General features: G+C 42.0%; 1 protein-coding gene across 1 annotated transcript; it reads right to left on the bottom strand.

Moving 5' to 3' along the window:
* Window positions 1-6,463: 6,463 nt before the first annotated feature.
* prox2 (prospero homeobox 2) lies at window positions 6,464-19,129 on the bottom strand. Its single transcript, XM_087779424.1, has 5 exons — window positions 19,075-19,129; window positions 15,393-16,781; window positions 11,481-11,588; window positions 8,774-8,968; window positions 6,464-6,633 (listed from the first exon to the last, which is right to left on the bottom strand). The coding sequence occupies exons 2-5, from the start codon at window positions 16,761-16,763 to the stop codon at window positions 6,466-6,468; spliced, it is 1,842 nt and encodes a 613-aa protein (XP_087635550.1). The 5' UTR covers window positions 16,764-16,781; window positions 19,075-19,129; the 3' UTR covers window positions 6,464-6,465.
* Window positions 19,130-20,067: the final 938 nt, after the last annotated feature.

Raw genomic sequence — 20,067 nt, 5'->3', positions numbered from 1 at the left:
GCTAAAAAAAACACAGAAAAACACACAAGAATAAAGATAGAAAAACACAAACGTGTAAAAACAGAGACATGAATTAGATGAAAAATAAACACGCAAACAAACACAGAAAATAACAAAAGAACAAAGATAGAAAACGGATTAAAACACGAACATAAAATGGAAGGAAAAGAAACACAGAAAAAACAGAAGAACATCGATAGAAAAACACACACTGTCAAGCAAGCAAAACATACATACAGAAAAAGACACACGCACAAATACAAGCAAAATGAAAGAACACGCAGAAAAACACAAGATCAAAGATAGAAAAACACAAACGCATGAAAACCAGACATGTAATAGAAGGAAAACAAACACAGAAACAAACACAGAAAAAAGAACATCAATAGAAAAACACACTGTCAAGCGAACACTTTTAAAGCCCACACAAATATATCTTAAAAAACAGACCTACACACATCACACAAACACAACAGACAAGGAAAAACACACAGAGAAAAAGTTATAGGAAAAAAACTGTCAAAATGCTTATAGTTGACACACTTTAATCAAAAACAAACATATTTATTCTTCACTTAATATAAATAAATGGTGTCAATAAAGGATTATCATGTGCAGACTTGTTTTGTTCTTCAGTCACCACTGTTTAGACGTCAGGTGACAGTCGACCGTGTTCTTAGCTCATCTGCTACATTTCCATCTTCTCTGGCAAAGACAATCAGGAAACAATTCCACGCAGTGTTTTTCAAGTTGAACGCTCGAGGCAGCGGCGCCACTGAAGGTATTTTTCTTTGTTTTCCTTCATTTCAGCGAGGTGACCAAGTCTTGTTCCACAAATGTCACACAACAAATTAATTTTGAGCAGCGGAGCTCTCCGCTCGGACCAGAGGCGTTTTAATTGGAGGAGCACGCAAATCAATTTGCAGAAGAAGACAGATCTAATTGAAAAGAAACGTCTATTAAAAGATTAGTGCCGCGTATTTTGTCTCCAGTCGCTGTCATCAGCTAATGTTTTAATTTCCTTAATGTTATCATTTCTGGTGTAAACGGTGCTTGGGTGAGAAGCGTGCGTTCCAATTAAATGTTTGCTTTCAGGCGTCGCACATAAAAGTGCTTTTTAGCTTCTTGTTGTCAGGGTTTTAGTGTCAGATTTTGTTTTTGATTCGTATGATTTTCAGGTACAAGTGAAGCCGCGGGGATGAGGATCAGCTCCTCCATGTCGGAAACCGTGTTTCCCAGTATTGGATGGACAAGAGCTGAGCCAAAAGACTTACTGGTGAATTTCTAAGAGATTCTGCTGGTCTCTGAATTCTCCCGTTGAGCTCCGTCATCCAGGAGACACTCGAAGAAAAACCAGTTGAGGTGGCTCGAGTAAATTCTCTTAGACTAGGGAGGCGATCAACTAGGAGGAGACCCCAAGACAGACCCAGCACTCCCCGAATTTACCTCAAACAGTCAACACTTTTGACGCCAAACAAATGACGTCACACCCATCCTACAGGTGACGCCAACAGAATGACATCCTACGGGTGACGGCAACAGAAAGACATCCTACCCGTGACGCCAACAGAAAGACATCCTACCCGTGACGCCAACAGAACGACATCCTACCGGTGACGCCAGCAGAACGACATCCTACCGGTGACGCCAGCAGAACGACATCCTACCCGTGACGCCAACAGAACGACATCCTACCGGTGACGCCAGCAGAACGACATCCTACCGGTGACGCCAGCAGAACAACATCCTACCGGTGACGCCAACAGAAAGACATCCTACCCGTGACGCCAACAGAACGACATCCTACCCGTGACGCCAACAGAACGACATCCTACCCGTGACGCCAGCAGAACGACATCCTACCGGTGACGCCAGCAGAACGACATCCTACCCGTGACGCCAACAGAACGACATCCTACCGGTGACGCCAGCAGAACGACATCCTACCGGTGACGCCAGCAGAACAACATCCTACCGGTGACGCCAACAGAAAGACATCCTACCCGTGACGCCAACAGAACGACATCCTACCGGTGACGCCAGCAGAACGACATCCTACCGGTGACGCCAACAGAAAGACATCCTACCGGTGACGCCAACAGAACAACATCCTACCGGTGACGCCAACAGAAAGACATCCTACCGGTGACGCCAGCAGAAAGACATCCTACCCGTGACGCCAACAGAACGACATCCTACCCGTGACGCCAGCAGAACGACATCCTACCCGTGACGCCAGTAGAACGACATCCTACCGGTGATGCCAGCAGAAAGACATCCTACCGGTGACGCCAACAGAACTACATCCTACCAGTGACGCCAGCAGAAAGACATCCTACCCGTGACGCCAACAGAAATACATCCTACCCGTGACGCCAACAGAACTACATCCTACCAGTGACGCCAGCAGAACGACATCCTACCCGTGACGCCAACAGAATGACATCCTACCGGTGACGCCAACAGAACGACATCCTACCGGTGACGCCAACAGAACGACATCCTACCGGTGACGCCAACAGAAAGACATCCTACCGGTGACGCCAACAGAACGACATCCTACCGGTGACGCCAACAGAAAGACATCCTACCGGTGACGCCAACAGAAAGACATCCTACCCGTGACGCCAACAGAACGACATCCTACCCGTGACGCCAACAGAACGACATCCTACCGGTGACGCCAACAGAAAGACATCCTACCCGTGACGCCAACAGAACGACATCCTACCGGTGACGCCAACAGAACGACATCCTACCCGTGACGCCAACAGAACGACATCCTACCGGTGACGCCAACAGAACGACATCCTACCCGTGACGCCAACAGAAAGACATCCTACCGGTGACGCCAACAGAAAGACATCCTACCCGTGATGCCAACAGAACGACATCCTACCCGTGACGCCAACAGAACGACATCCTACCGGTGACGCCAACAGAAAGACATCCTACCCGTGACGCCAACAGAACGACATCCTACCGGTGACGCCAACAGAACGACATCCTACCCGTGACGCCAGCAGAACGACATCCTACCGGTGACGCCAACAGAACGACATCCTACCCGTGACGCCAACAGAACGACATCCTACCCGTGACGCCAACAGAAAGACATCCTACCCGTGACGCCAACAGAACGACATCCTACCCGTGACGCCAACAGAACGTCATCACACTCATCCTACCAGTGACGCCAACAGAACGACATCCTACCCGTGACGCCAACAGAACGACATCCTACCCGTGACGCCAGCAGAACGACATCCTACCGGTGACGCCAACAGAAAGACATCCTACCGGTGACGCCACAGAACGACATCCTACCCGTGACGCCAGCAGAACGACATCCTACCCGTGACGCCAACAGAACGACATCCTACCGGTGACGCCAACAGAAAGACATCCTACCCGTGACGCCAACAGAACGACATCCTACCGGTGACGCCAACAGAACGACATCCTACCGGTGACGCCAGTAGAACGACATCACACCTATTCTACTAGTAACGCAAACAGAGGGACATCATACTCATCCTACCAGTGACGCCAACAGAACGACATCACACCTATTCTACTAGTAACACAAACAGAGGGACATCATACTCATCCTAAAGGTGACGCCAACAGAATGACATCCTACCCGTGACGCCAACAGAACGACATCCTACCCGTGACGCCAACAGAACGACATCCTACCGGTGACGCCAGTAGAACGACATCACACCTATTCTACTAGTAACACAAACAGAGGGACATCATACTCATCCTACAGGTGACGCCAACAGAACGACATCCTACCCGTGACGCCAACAGAACGACATCCTACCCGTGACGCCAACAGAACGACATCCTACCGGTGACGCCAGTAGAACGACATCACACCTATTCTACTAGTAACGCAAACAGAGGGACATCACACTCATCCTACCAGTGACGCCAACAGAACGTCATCACACTCATCCTACCAGTGACGCCAACAGAACGACATCACACTCATCCTACCAGTGGCGCCAACAGAACGACATCACACTCATCCTACCAGTGGCGCCAACAGAACGACATCACACTCATCCTACCAGTGGCGCCAACAGAACGACATCACACTCATCCTACCAGTGGCGCCAACAGAACGACATCACACTCATCCTACCAGTGGCGCCAACAGAACGACATCACACTCATCCTACCAGTGGCGCCAACAGAACGACATCACACTCATTCTACCAGTGACGCCAACAGAACGACATCAACCTATCCCACTGGTGACGCCAACCAACAAACGTCACACCCGTCCCAGTGCCGACACCGACCGAACAATAGAAAGTTACGATCCAAGATGAAACTATTTTCAGTACCAGTTTGTTTTTGGCAAAAGTCCAACAGAGCCCGGCGACCATCGATCGGAGTCTTTTGTTTCAGGCTCAAAAGATCCTCCGGTGAAAACACGGCTCGGGTCCAGAGCCCCCGAAGGTGCCTCTAATCCCGGCCTAGCAACTATGCGGCGAACATTGTTCCCCGAAGTCGACTTTCTAACATTCATTGTGCGGCGGATGCGCAACAACTGCCGTGTCTTAAAATCCTCCACAATGCATTCTGTCCTCATGACTAACGGCCGAGGTGACCTCACAGCGAGTTGTGCCGCACCAGCAGAATTCCACAAACCCGCTCACTCCTTCTTCCAGGCACCCGGGTCCAAAACACACACACACACTCGCGCTAATTCACCGACAACAAAGACACTTCAACACACACCATCGGGCCTCCTATTTAATTTTAGATCAGACCCGTGCGGACAACAACACAAATGAATAATAACCAGAAGATATAAATAATGGAGAAGTCAAAGTATATTTTAATTCTAATTGGATGTGTGTGTGTAGGTGTGTGTGCGCGTGTAGGTGTGTGTGTATATATATGTAATGAAAAGAAAATGAAGATGGAATCAGGTTTATTGTTTTATAAAACTAGAGGGTAATTATATATTTAAGGTATTACTTTATATTAAAAAGTGTCATGTTCGAGGCCGAACAAAAGAATATTAATCATAATTATCAAATATATATGTAAAATATAAGATAAGGAGACGTTTTTATGGAAATGTATATCATTTGCGTAGCTTTACATGTATGTTGAGTAAACTAAAAATGTGTTTTAAAAATGTAATTTTGTTTAAAAATTAATAAAATGACACATTGAAATAAAAGTAGATTCGGTAAAAAGTAAAAGTATAACTATATATTAAAATGTCCGACAAACAGTGAAGAATTAAAAATTATATATTTTTTCTGCTTTTCTTTTGTTGTTTTTTTACAGTTTTTATTGAGATTTTTAAGATGAAAAAATAAATATTTGTCATCATTCTGAAATCAATATAGTATAACATCAGGGGATGATTAGTGTAGCTAAACATTTATGTTTAAAAAATGTAATGATAAAAAACATATTAATGACACAATGAAATAACGGTAGAATCAGTAAAAAAGTAAAACTATATCTTAAACTATCAAACAGATAAGGCTGAATTAAAGAAAATATTGATTTGTTTTTATTAGCTGCTTTTGTGTCCTAGCTCTGCCCGGGGCTTCCTCCCGGTTAGCTTAAGTTGACATCCTGACCGAACTCTCATCCACCTGTCAATCAATAAAGAGCGACCACGTAACAAGGGGCTGCTTCGACGTCTTTAATCATCACTCGTGATTGGATTTGACTTCAAATACACGTGATAAAAATACCTTTTTTTCACACATGCACGTAGGAAAGATGAAACAAAACACACACTGAGTACACACTAACACAGGTAAAAAATAAAAAGTAGCAAAACAACCAAAATGTTTATCTCAGCTAATAAATAATTGTGTGCACTCCTACAAAATGATCTACACTACATGATATGTATGGAATCCCAGAAGTGCCATAAAAGGAGATAGATGTGAAATCATTTAAAGTCAAATACGAAGAAATAAAAGGAAATGTAAATTTAAACTAACAGTTGCATATATGAATGAAATAACTACTTGGAGAGAATTATACTGAATGTGTCAATCAAATTATTATTCTATATGATGATTTTTAAAACATTTTAATACAAATTGAGAGAATAAATAAATAAAAACTAATTTATTTCTACATTAAATATATGATTTCTCCAGTTATTCATCTTCTTATTTCCATCAGTAAATCTTCTTTCTTCTCTCTCTCTCAGTTGTTATTCTTTTTTTCCTCTAATTTCTGCTTTAACCTTTATTTATTTCCATATTTCTTAAATTGATTCTCATTTTTATCCTCGTTATGACGCGACGATGACTCCACCGGTGTAAATAATGAACACGTAACAACAGAAAAAGTCAACTTATTCCAGACTATCTAGGTTTTTTTTTGTACAGATTTACAAACTACTAAAGCTCACTACAAACGCGGGGGTCGTGTATCCCGGCGTGTGACGCTGTCCCCTCAGGGGGGTCTTTAGACGTACGAGGAGGTCTTGAACTCTTCAGGGACGTCACTGTCCAGCTTGCAGATCACCTTGTAGATGGCCTTCTTCCACGAGGGATCCGAGTCTTTGGCGGCAGATATGGCGTTGTAGAACTCGTGCAGCGTGATCTCGGCAACCTCCAGGAATTTGTTGGGCACCTGGAGGAGAAGAGGCTCCGATCAGTCTTCAAACGCGATGAAAGAGAAGTGCTCCCTTTGTTCTCGGCGGCGTGGGATCGATCATTAATGTTCAATTAGAGGCCTCTTTGATTAGCTCGCTTGTTTTCTTGCGCCTTAACCAGCTAATAGACACGAAGGAGCGATTATTTCTTACGGGCGTCCTGCTCGAGATCAAACACACAACAGAACGTACAGTTGTTGAGGTAAAGGTGCGGTGTGTATTTTTCTCTTTTAAACTCCTCTCGTGAAACCTTTAACACCTGCTTTATCCAAGGGTTTACCAAGTTACATGTTATCCAAGAGTCAAGTTTGTTATCCAGATATTGCGCTGTTCAAGGATTGGAACAAAACCCTCACAATACCAAAGTATCACCTTTCCCTGAACATCACGATACCCAAGAGATCCATGTTACCAAAAGTGTTACTCAAGCTATTTTTTAACGTTGCCAGAGCGATCTGTACCAGACATGGGCAAAGTGCGGCCTGTATAAATGAACAAATGTATTTTGTATTTATTATTCACTTACATTTTCACACTTATTTACTTTTTCCCTCCTTTCTTGTGTGTCATTTTTCAAGTATAAGTATATAACATTTTTTTTAAGTTAGTTGAAGAAATGTTTTGAAAAAAACTTGTATATACAAGAATACAATTGCAGCTTATTCAGCTTAATAAATGTCATGGCCTAATGACTAATGTCCTTTTTTGAGGGATTTCTCGTCTTTCTTTTTGCTTGACGGCCCCTAACAACATTCACAGAGTTTAATGTGGCCCTTGAAGAATTATAATTGCCCAACCCTGATCGATACTGTGGGCCGACGTGGTTTCCATACAGTAAGAATTTTTAAGTTATGTTCATGGCTCCTGGTGGTAGATCTCAGAGGCAAAGAACCACTGTCACGCCTTGGTAATGCAACACGTTTTGTGGATTCAAGGGCTAAACATTTCCACCAACGTTTTTTGGAGAGTACCTCGATGAGGTCTGAGCCAGAGCAAGAGAGTCATTGAAGGATTCAATGGTTCGTTTGCGGTAGGATTCAAGGTTAAAAAGGAACCGTAAAAGATAGGAGCTGTCTCTCAAATCGCATACTTCTCTTAGTGCACTGGCGGTTAGTATGCATGAGGATAGTGTACGTACTAACTAGTACGCAAATTCTCCACAGATAGTACGTCTCAAATCAAACACTGCTGCTACGCACTAACCGGAAATTACGCAACAGCTTCTTCTTCTACTACTATTTAATGATGATTGGAACACTATCGCCGACACCTTCTGGCGGCACTTTTTGAAAGTTTGGATCAAGAAATATAAGAAAATAAATATTGGCTAGATATTTACGCCGGTATCAGCAGTGAAGATGTGTCATCCTATATATATATATATATATATGACGTAACTTCCGTCACTAAGATGTTAGTGGTTTAGGGTAGAAAGTGACCATCGATCCATATTCAGTTTTGTGGGCGTTTAAGTACGCCAATTTAGTGTGCATGCCGCACTACATTTCGCCTACTAAGAATCGAGATGCACTTATGCACTAAAAGTTTTAGTACGCAAGTATGCGATTTGAGACACAGCTTAGGGGTGTTAGGGAATAGCGAGAGAACCGATGTGTTCAAACAGGGGCACCCTATGAGACGGAAGATAAACCCCTCTCATGGGCAGTGTTTCCCACCCCGTAGAGTTGTTGGCATTAGACAGTTGTCTTTCCCCATCAGCTCCTGACACAAACATCCCTGGGAAAGGAATGTCTTGGTCGCAAGGTAAAGAAAACCGTCGCATCCCTTTCCCACCAAGCAGCCCTCAGTCTTTCTCAGCATTCCGCATCAGTAGCAATCTCGGTCTCGCTCAGGCGTACGGGTCCTCTAATCCGGAGTTGTTTTAGTGGGATTTCGTGGCTTCCTCTTCCCACAGTTTGATAGAGCGTCACCCTGGAGTTTGGATAACGGTGCCCTAGGCTGGCAGCCGCAGGTGCGGCGTGACACACAGGTCAGTACGCGAAAGCTAGCAGTATAGGTTAGTAACACCGGTGGAATGCAGTTTCAGTAAATTTCTCGGTTCAAAGAAGAGCATTAAAAAAAAAAATCACAAAAAGGAAGATGACTAACGAAACTCACGTGGAAGTCGTTGGCCTTGTTGTAGTGCATGTTCAGAGCCCGGAACAGCTCCGAGTCCCGGCTGACCGTGATGTCCTTAACGTCGTTGATGCCGTCGACGATGCCCTGTCGGGCAAACTTCTCCATCTGGATGTAGTAGAACTCCCGGAAGTTGCTGAACCACTTGATGAGCTGGGATGTGATACAGCGGTTAAACTGTAGACAAAAAAACAACATGAATATGTGACAGAACTGAAAAAAACAACATATAAGGTAGTAACTTTTAGGGGTCACAGGACATTCCTCATCCAGTGTAAGAAAATGTCTTCTATTTTGGTCATGTTGTTTTTGTCTATTTTAAGTTTCCAAAAGTGAGTCTGCCGTTCTATGTGCCAAGAGTGGATTCAAGAGGAAGAAAAATAAATGATGAAATGCATATTGTGATTTGGACTCACCGAAAGAAAAGCCTATGGCTTTATCTACGACCCTGCGTCTGACTGTGGCTGACGAACAGCCGACGAACAAACGCGTCTTTGGTCGATGATTGAAGTGAGTCATTTGTTTTTCCAATTTTCAAGTGAAGAAATTAAAGTTATTTTATTTAAATTGGAAAAATAATCACAAGCTTGATTAAGACGGTTTCTGTAATTGGCTGAAATGTGGTACCTGCGGGCAGGAATTCTTGGTAATCGCCTGTCACTCTCTGCAACATTAATTTTCTCTGATCTTTTCCCACCACCGTGAAAAAACATCTGCCAGGCCTCTGTGTTTCTAGACTCAGTCTTGACATTAGTGCTGTTATTCTATCTCGTCATCCAGAAAGTCATGGGGGGGGGAAAAGGGCCTAAGGGCTGGGCCGGCTTCAAAGACGCTTCTTCCCACTGGTGTGAAGGGTGAGAAAGCGTAAGGACAGAAGGAAGCTTCCCTCTCGTTGACTCGGGCTGATAGGATGGAATCAGACACTGGGATTAGTCGCTCTTTTGTCCACTGCCACTTCCCACCGTGGAATTGTAAGCAAGGAGGAGACGTTTGCGGGCAGTGCGACGGCATACTTCCCCCCTGACCCTGGAGGTCAGACACCATCGGGGCCCGACACTGGCTCCATACGCAAAATGTGAAAGATAGGGTTGTGGAAGTGCATTGGCTTCAAGAGAAGTTTCCAAGGCTTGCCACAAATAGCAAAAGATGTTGTGCCAGTAAGAGGACTGAATGTCTGGACTATCTAAAGTCTGAACTATTGCTCTGTTCTCGTGGTGAAATTAAAGTTTTGCTAAATAGATCGAAGAAACAATTGAGGTGGGACAACAAGAACCCAATGTTTGTGTTGGTACTTCACTTTGTCTTTGATATCAGGTAGCGGCCTCAAAATAAAATCGGAGGAAGAACTGGTGGACGGGACCAAATCAGATCATAATCATAAAGTACAGAGGATGCAACATTGCAGTGAAGGTAGACTTGAAAAACCACATGGCCAGGACTACCCATCTATAGTGGGCCACAATATGTCAAACACTCACACAAGTTTGTCTCTTAAAATAGCGCAAACAGAAAAAGAAACGTGTGGAGGTTGGTTTTGAGTTTCACAAAGACCATCACCCCTCCCCCAGGAATAGGATAGAAGATTATTAAGTCGTTGAGAAAAATACAGATATTTTTTCACCCAGGAAAACCAGCAAATCCTGGACACCCAATAGTGTGTGTGGTGCGTGCTTTTAGTAGGCTTTTTTTGTTATCGAAAATGAGTAAAAAACATGCTATATTTCCGAGGAACTCCTTTATTTTACTGCTAGCTTCTACTTTTTGCCTCCAGGGCAGGGTTTTCTCTTATACAAGCAAATTTGATCAGAAATCGGTTACCCTGGAAAGTTCCGTTTACATTGATACACACAAACAGAAGGGCGATTTGGGATGCAGTGTTGAGCTCTGAACTTGCTTAAGAGAAACACAACCCTGTTAAATGGCTCTTAAATATCGAAATGGTTGGGGAAAATTAACTTTTGTACATTTATTCAATCTTCCCATTTATTCCTATGTCCTTTATTTACTTATATTCCCTGATTTCTGATTGTTGGTAGTTGTTAACCTCATCAACAGGCGGACACAAAAGGACACGTTTTGTATCTACACCAGCATATCTGACAGTTATGAAAGGTGGACTAGAATTTTCGGCGTACGACTAAATGGACCCTTAAAAACACCCTGTGTTGTTGCCCACCTCTACTAACCGTCCCTTTAAATACTTTAACCGTAACAGAGACTTTATAATATTTGTGCATACGTTCATCATCAACAGATTAATACAGTTGTATTGAGAAGCTTTTAAAATAAACTTCTATAAGGAGCTAGGGTTGGCGAAAGTAGACGACATTCTACCGAACACACAGGATGTGGTGTTTAGGGTCAGCTCTCAAAAGCTCAGCATCGCCTGGTTGCAAGTCTCTAATACCAACCATGTGTTGACACTCAATAGCAATGCCTTTCCTACAGAGTCTTTGTCACTTCATTTGCTGACTGGATTGGCTTTTTTAAAGAGAGAATGCCCGTGTATCTCGCTCTGCCCCCAGGACATACTAGCGGCTCAACGCCTTTGTTATTTAAACCCCTCTGCCTTTTTTGTTTCTCTCCTCCAACACACTGCCGCCGTTTCTGTCACGAGCCAAACAGACACAAGTCGACGGCGGGGAGTTTAATCGCAGGACAAATGAAAAGCGTTGTGTATTTTTTTTACCTTGACGTCGGGGAAGAAGGTTTTCAGCACGTTGGAGCTCGGGTAGCGGGTGTAGAAGAACATGAGCTTGGCCTTCTTCAGATGGCTCGGGGTGAGACCCTCCTGGATGTGCACGCTCACGTTAAGGCGACCGGCAATTAAGTTTGACACACAAGAACACACAACGTAGCAAAGTGATAGCAGGGTGGAGTATTGAGTTGCATCAATCTACCGGCTTAATTGAATTTCGCTAAAGAACAGCTCGGCATTAACCACAGAGTCAATAATGACTCTAACATGTGCTTATTGGCAAAACACAATTACCAATTAGATTAGGGAATTTTAATTAGGGAGTAAAGCACTTCATGTCTGGCAGTTAGGGCGGCTTGTCGTCCAATGTTTTGGAAAAAGGAGCCGATTCTCGGACCTAATTAACCCGATTTCAAGAAAACATTTGTCGCCTTTACAACATAAGGCTCAGGTTTCCTCCCGATCTTACGTGTCAATAACAAGATTGATTTTCCAGAGCTTGTCAGATTTCCCCCCGTGGCAAAGAAGAAGCACACTGGCAGTTTCCTCTGTAGTGCACCGCAGTGCCTTAGGTCATAATATTTCCTTATGTGGTCACCCCAACACACATTTATTAGTAAAACTCTACCTTTGAAATGAAGGAAGTGGGGATTAAAGATTGATGTGGCATTGTTCAAAGAGACTCTTTGCACTAGAAAGATTTCTTTTTTTAAAGAGACAGACTGATACTTGCTTTTATTCCTCTCTATTGCCTTGTAGATCACTCCAAGGATGGAGTTTTGGGGTGATAGGTGCTTTTTTCCCCCGCTTGTCTGAACTCAAAATTTCAAGTATCTAACCTGGTTTAGTACCTCGCCATCTTATTAGAAGTTCAGAGGTTCATAGGTTCAATCAATTGCTCTCCTTTTATATTAGCTGTTAGCTTAAAATGCTTTTATACTGCTAGCCTTGTTCAGGCTTTTCCTTGATTTTCTGGAACTCCTGTTCTCATTATTATCTTGACCTTTAAAGTATATACTTTATTGAATTTTGTTTTGTTTGTTTAAGCGCTTTGTGACCCTGGTCTGGAAAAGCGCTATATAAATACAAATTACTTACTAACTTACTTACTAGCGAGTTATCCGTGACCCAAATCAACCATGGTCTCATCAGAGGGGTCCGTAACCACTGCTAAGGGTTGTCAAAAAAACACCAACTGAAACAGATGGATATACGTCCTGAACGGAAAATCTAAGAAAAATTCCATAATTTTGCTCCAATACTACACCAATACATTTTTCTTACTAGATACAATACTTTCTAGATATAAACACAACATGAAAAAAAAAAATCATTGATCATAGCAAAAATTATATTTGATTCTTTTTCTAAATCTGAAGATGAATATAAAGAAATAAAGAACCTCACGTTACGCTTCAGTTCAATACAATAGAACTTGGCAGGAGCAGGAACCAAAAAATGTCCAATAGGTGTAGGTACAGCACAGGAAAACGATAAATAAAACCAGAGTGAGCACAGAAATAAATAGAGATTGGGTGTAGTGGAAGCAGCCTTGGTTTCTTGACCTGGACTCAAACCCAGGTACAAAGTTCCAGAGTTAGCTTAGTGACCATGGGTTAGCTAGATTCTGAGGTTCTTAAGCTTTAGTGATCTGTAATAATTAACACTTTGTCACTACAGGTCAGATAGAAGTTGATTTACTTTTTTCGGGGTTGACTGTATGTGGTTTTTATGAAGTCAATTCTTTCATTTTTCAGAGTAACAGTTTAAATGGAAAAGGAACTCCAAACATTTATTCATGGGGGACTGGAGCCAATCCCAGTTTCATCGAGCGAGAGGTGGGGGGGACACCCTGGACAGGACGCGAGTCTGTCACAAGACACACAAAGATAGACACCCATTCACACACGCACTCATACCTATGACAATTTCCCAAAGTTCCCAATCATCAATTTTGGACGGTGGGAGGAAACCGGAGTGCCCGGAGTAAAAACAACACTAGGGTAGAACAACAACCAACAGAGGTCAGAAGATGGCTCCCTCCAGACCAGGAAGTGAACCGGCAACCTTCTCGCTGAGACAAAACAGACATGAAAAATCAAACTAAGATGATGAATTTGACCTATTTTACATTTTTAAAACAGACTATTGTTCACTAGTTCAACAGTAATCTTTTGATTTGTGTTTTCAGAAATTAGGTTATTGTACTGAGAAGCCTGTGTAATTCTTGACAATTGTGCAGGTGAATCTGGTCTGTGTTTAGTTGGCCCTTCTGAAGAATTGCTGGGTGCTACTGTGATATCAAAGCATAAATCTTCAGCTATTAACTCAAATATTCATGGACTAACCTTGGAGGAGTAATATGAAACGTCAAATCTTTTCGGTGGCAAAGCAAAAACAGTTAAACTCTAATTTTGTGTGTATCATAGATTCACTGCTAACATTACTGATGGGATAGTAGACAAGACGCTTATTGGGAAACACTGAGGGCTCTCACGGATCATTCCTTTCAACACAGGGAGGTTTTTCTTTATGTCATTTAAGCTGCGAAATAAATCCTTATTGAGGAAAACATCAAGTCGCACTCGGGCGACAGCACTGTTATTCTTTCACACACACACAGACGCGGGCGTCCGACAACAAATGCTCAAGACAAGAGCTCAAGTGTTCGGGTCCACAGGCACTTGTGGTTTCCACCAGCACTCAGATGTGACCTCTCAGATGCCCCCCCATCACTCTGATGACAGAGAAAGAGATCCTGCACCTTTTCAAGTATGAAAAAACGACGCTTCCTGAAACAGAAGCCGATGCTTTCTCTGCCTTTGAAAAATTGCCTTTTGTTCCTGGCAATTCTTATCAAAGCCTTGTATTCCTTTTTATTTGTCTTTCTCTGGACTTAAAGTCATTACTCGGCTCAGATTAAAGAAGATGCTGTAATTTTCTGTGGGCTTCGTCAGATCAAAGAGCAAATTCTCCTTGAAGTCGGAGGATCGGCCCGCGCTGTGATGAAGCCCAAACAGCTCAGATAAATGGACCGTATGGATTGTATAGAAACATATAAACAGGTACGGCATGTAATGCTTTGCTTAAACAAACCGCTGCAGACTCACCTGCAAGCCTTTTTCTTTTAGTATATTTAAGCTGAATAAAGAAAATCAATGATATTTTTGTCTTATGTGTAAGAATAATAAAAGTCAATTGTAGATGGACTATTGCTTTGTTATAAATATAGTTTTTTTTCAGTATTTCTTTTTTGGAATTTCATTCTTCTACATTAATTTAAGAATTAATGAATACAATCTATAAAAAAAAATCTTATTTTTTTCTGTTTACATCAGAGTTTGATAGCCTAACATTTTTTTTTGCACATCCCCGAAAAGTCTATCCCAGGTACTTAAAAACACTAAAAACTATCAACATCAATTAACCTGTACGTGTTTTCAAAATGGAGGAGGAAACCGGAGTGCTTAGAGGAAAAGCAAGTCAAAAAGGACACGGGGATTCAAACCTACACTATTCTTGCTGTGACGCTGCACCAACCACAGCGCCACCTCGCTGCTGGTGCCCATTTAAAACGCAACACAGAATTAATTTTCAAACACAAAATTAAGCCACATTTAGTCAGAAGAACTTTGGGCTTCACTACAAAAAAAAGTCAGCGTTAATCGCTACCATTGGATTTTTTTTTTTTTTTTAAAGACCAATAGGTTGTTACCTATATTGTCAATTAGTCTTTGCTGGCAGGAAGTTGTTATACTGGACATTATTATCTTACAGTGGGATGAACTTGACATGGAATATTAATCCTCTTGTAACCTCATAAAGAAAGCTATACTTTAAATGTACAGCTGCAACATACAGGCGTCAAAAAATAACCATCATCGTTTTTTTAAAAAAGGATATGTTGAGTGACAGGTACGGGTTGCGGTCGGCCATCGCCTGCAAGTCGGCGCACTCGATCTTGACGTGAGGGAGGCAGAGGTTATCCACCGACACCGACCCGAGGGCGGAGGGACGAGCGTGGTGGCCGAGGTGGCTCGAAGTTACTTTGGACCTCATGGCCATGGCGTCCCAGGGCAGGTCCACGGAGTCGGGCGAGGTTCTGTCCATCGAAGGAGGCAGGCAGTGGAGGGCGGCGAAGTTTGAATGCGGACCGAACTTCAGGAGGTGCTCCAGGATCTGGCTGTCGTGCAGCGGGGTGCTGTAGTTGAACTGGAACGGGCTCTGGTGCACGGGGTAGGGTCGCTTAACGGTCGTGGAGCTCAAGGGTGTGACTGTTGGTTTTCGGACCACCAGTGACAGCGCCTCTGTTTGGTCCTGCGGGCTCTGGGCTTCTGGGCTTTCAAAGAACTCCAAAGATCGAGGTTTGATCGGCGTCTCCTCGATCTGAGGCTGGTCGCGAGCGGAAGAGGTCAGCTGGTTCGTTCTGTCCGACACGGCGCGGTCGTCGGGAGACATTTGTGGTGACAGGTCAAGGTCCGGGGAGGAGACTTTCTTGAAAACCCGGTCCACACAGTCGTTGACAGCTCGGATGAGTTCTTCCTTTAAGGCGTCTTGGATGTTCAGACTTTCCAAACAAGCGTCTGGTCTTGTCCGGTCTTTACGAGTTTCAATTTTCCCACCGAAACCATAGTTGACGTCATCGGCGCTGGTCTCCGCTTTTTCGGGGTCTTCTTGGTTGTAAACTTGGAGGAACTTCTCCTGGAGTTGATGCAGAAGCTTCTGCATGCTGTGGAGCTGCTCCTTCAGCTTGTGACACTCCTCGTCCTTGGAGTCGTCGCTGGGGGGTCGTCTCCTGGTGGGGCCACCGATGCTGTGCTCCTGGTGCTGAGGAAGTCGCTGCTTGCGTTTGTTCTCCCGGTACGCCTCCCTGGCCTCCCTGATGTCGCCCTCGGCCTTCTCGCCGTCGCTGTACTGCCTGCTGTTGGGCGAGCTCGCCATCACCCTGATGATGTTCTCCACCCGAGCCCTTTTAGCCTGGAGGTGGTCCGAAACGGGTTCCCGCTCGTGACCGCCGGGCGAGGACGGCTCATCCTTGGAGGAAACAGGATCTTCCGGCGTCGACTCGGACCCCGAGAGGAAGAAGTGGCTCTCCTCCAGAGACCTCTTGCTGTGGATGGTTTTTCTGAGAAGCTGCGAGATGATGGATCCGTTGGAGTAGGAGGCCAGAGGCTCCTCGTACATTCGACGGAAGCAAGGCAGCTTGTCGTCCGCATTGTCTTCGTCGATACAGCCGTCGCTGTGCAGGCTCTGGTCGGGGAGGCTGAGGTTCATGCTCGCCGCTGGATTTCTCTGGAAGTCACACGAAAAAGACTCGTAACTGAAAAGACTCCGGAGAGCCTCGATGAAGGTACTGCAGCACGGTTCAATGGTTAACATTATTAAGACACCCTCCTGAAACCCTCCAGCCCACACTGTCACTGACTCATCTGCGTTTCCTTTACAAAAGTCTTAACCACAGAAGCTGCAAGTTTATTGCATGACTTAATGTTGGCATTATACTCTCAGAAGGGGGAAAGATCTTGATTGATATAGGAAGTGGGTGTGTTGAAGGGGCTGCTCACCACAAGGCATTGTTTGATTGTCATTTTTATTTTCCTACAATTGTTTTTTTTAAAGATACATTTTCAACAATTATTATTCGACAACTTTAATGACCTTTTTATGTTGTTGTTTTTTTTCAACTTTTAGTTATTGTTATCTTAATCTTAATTATAGTCGTTTTTTCTTCTATTGTTTGTTTAAAAATATGTTGATTTTAACTTTTATTAGGCTTAATAATGTCATTTGATAAACACTTTTATTGACTCGTCGCCACGGTGATTTAACTTCAGCAGCTGTCGGTCGGTGAAAAACAATGGCGGTGAGTGTGATGTCATCAAAGGTATTTTTGTTCACTACGTATCCGAATATATTCCTGATGATTCATTGATTCTTAGCTCTGAACTAAAATCTGCGGTCGTGTGTAAACTATTGTGTCTCAGCAAATTAGAACTTTTTTTTCTTTAACTATTCAGGTATAAATTACAAACATCTAGTTAGTCTATATCTTATGTAGGATGCAGAGTCCGAGTTGTGTGTCTGTGTGCGTCACAGATGATTGTTGAACATGCTGAGACTACTTTCTTTTTTTAATTTATTAACACAGTCAAAATGTTTAAATGTTTTTATAACTAATTCATATTTAAACAAGTTGCTTCAATTATTTAATCTTATCCTGTAAAATATGATATAGAAATACTGTTTTATTTTAATAATTGAATAAAGATATCATTTCATATTTTCATCTCTCAAATACAAGTTGTAATTATATGAATTTAGGACATGTATTTTTACAAATAGATGATGTTAGGCATGATGCACAAATCTGTCCGTAAGTGACTAAATCTGTCTCTCCGTTTCTTTGAACGTTCTTGAGTCGCATGCTGGCATTTTTCTACCTCTGTTATACGTAACTTAAAATGCTTTTTTATTACTTTTAATGTGCATTATAGATATAGATATTATAGACAAGGCAAACAGATTATTTTCTTTATTTACTTATTTACTATTATTGTGTATAATGGTTGTATAAATACATATCAAATCATATGTTGTTTTTCCTCATCATTTTTGTTGTTGAAAATTAAATCACTTGTCAGTTGTTTCAAAAAGACACTCATCTTATAGTTGTGAAGCGAAGTGAGATGACACTGTTTTTCTATTGCTTATTTTCTGTGTTGTTTCATGATTTCATTCTGTACTGACACCACAAGAAATGCCTACGTTCTGTTCAAAACAAAGTTTCTGATCCTGATATTTTAAATATTTATAATGCATTGATTTAAGAATACAACAAGAACGCAGTCGGTTCATCCACTGGAAAGTACTTTGTAGCCTACAATGGTGTGTGTTTGATAAATATTTATCTTTGAAGTTTTACTTCTGTTTTTCACAGCAGGAGTTTTTAATCAAATATTTTTGATATATTTTAAAAATCCAATTTACAAACTTCATTTTAGGCTCCTGAGGATCAATAAAGTTCTATCTATCTATCTAAATAAAAAAAATGTCTGAAATATTTATAAATATAATATACAACTTGTGTATTAAAACATTTTTTCTAGTAATAAAAGTATTTTTCTCTGGTTTATTCGTCATTACTTAGTTTCAGAAACACATTGATTTTAAGTTTATTTATTTAGTCCAAGTACAACATCAAATTTACTCAAAAACATTGCACATGATCTATCAAGTTAAAAATATCAATTTTACTCATTAAAAAAATACGTTGCTGACACTAATGTGAAAATAACTAGTTCAGAAAAATTGTCAGTGTTGAATTGTCAGCATAGAAATAAAAATTATAGTATTAAATCATGTATTTTCTGTTTTAGGGTTTCATGAAAACACTTGAATGTTGTTTCTAATTTCTTGTCAAACTAGCTTTCAACGTTTACATTTATTTTTTTTAAAATCCATAACTAATCGAAACTTAATAACTTAGTTGAAAGATCATTAATAAGAATTTAAGTGTAGATTTTGGTTAAATTCCAGGCACGAGGGACACACACACACACACACACACACACACTCACAGACGTACCTGTTGCTGCTGGGTGGGGAGTCGAGATGACGGCCTGTGCAGACTGTCAGCTGGCGTGAAGGAGAACCGAGACTCCTACTGGACTGGGGCGTGGCCAGAGATAAACTCCGAAGTGTGCCTGAACGCATCATCCACCGAGCGTGTAGGTGCGTTCAGAAGCATCTCCGTTCATCTTGGGTTTCCATTCACTCGAGCGTCAGTTGAGTATTTACAAGTGTGTCAGCCAACCTCTAAAACATTCATTCGTAGGAATTCCTTTTAATACTAAATCTCCAATTAAATGTTGAAAAAATTCAAATGATTGGGTTTTTTTCAAGTTGTGATTTTGGCCGTTACCTTCAATTATACATTTATTTATCGTTTACAATAGAACCGAATCAAAAGATGACAAAAATATGTTTTCTTAATACTGAATTTGTATTTTTTCTTCAATTACCTTCAACACTTCACTTATCAGGTGTGATCAGAACCTACATTCAGTAAATCCTTGAATCACTTGTTCATTTATGATATGATTTAAAAATGTTTGAGCTATAGTTTGCTCAAATTGACACATTCAATTAAGTTGAATGTTTAAAATGTATATGTAAAAAAAAAGTTCCTTGTTGGATGTAAAATCAAAAATATGAAGGGGTGGTATTTATTTAATTTCACGAAAAGTAAAGTGTGTTTAATGTATATAAACATATTATGTAGGAGAATGCAGGTCTTTCCAGGGTGTCCCTCGTCCTTTTCCCTAAGTTGTAGGGGGAAACTGAAGCCTTATTGTGACCCCGTTTGAATGAATGTCACTTTTACAAAAACATTTTAAATTAAGATAATCCTGCATCTTTTAACGTGCAGAATTTCCTGAAGAAGACCCCACAAGTTTGTGTCTTCCAGTCTTCTATAGTCACCTAAACTTGACATTTTAGATTAGATTAATAATCTAAAATGTTCGCTGAAAATAGAGATGACTGACCCCCCGAGGTAGAAGTGGTATCGCCCACCTCT

Source organism: Callionymus lyra, chromosome 18 (assembly GCF_982586985.1).
Source record: "Callionymus lyra chromosome 18, fCalLyr1.hap1.1, whole genome shotgun sequence".
NCBI lineage: Eukaryota > Metazoa > Chordata > Actinopteri > Syngnathiformes > Callionymidae > Callionymus > Callionymus lyra.
The sequence above is the reverse complement of the archived record's forward strand: the minus strand, read 5'-3'. Positions and strand labels throughout refer to the sequence as shown.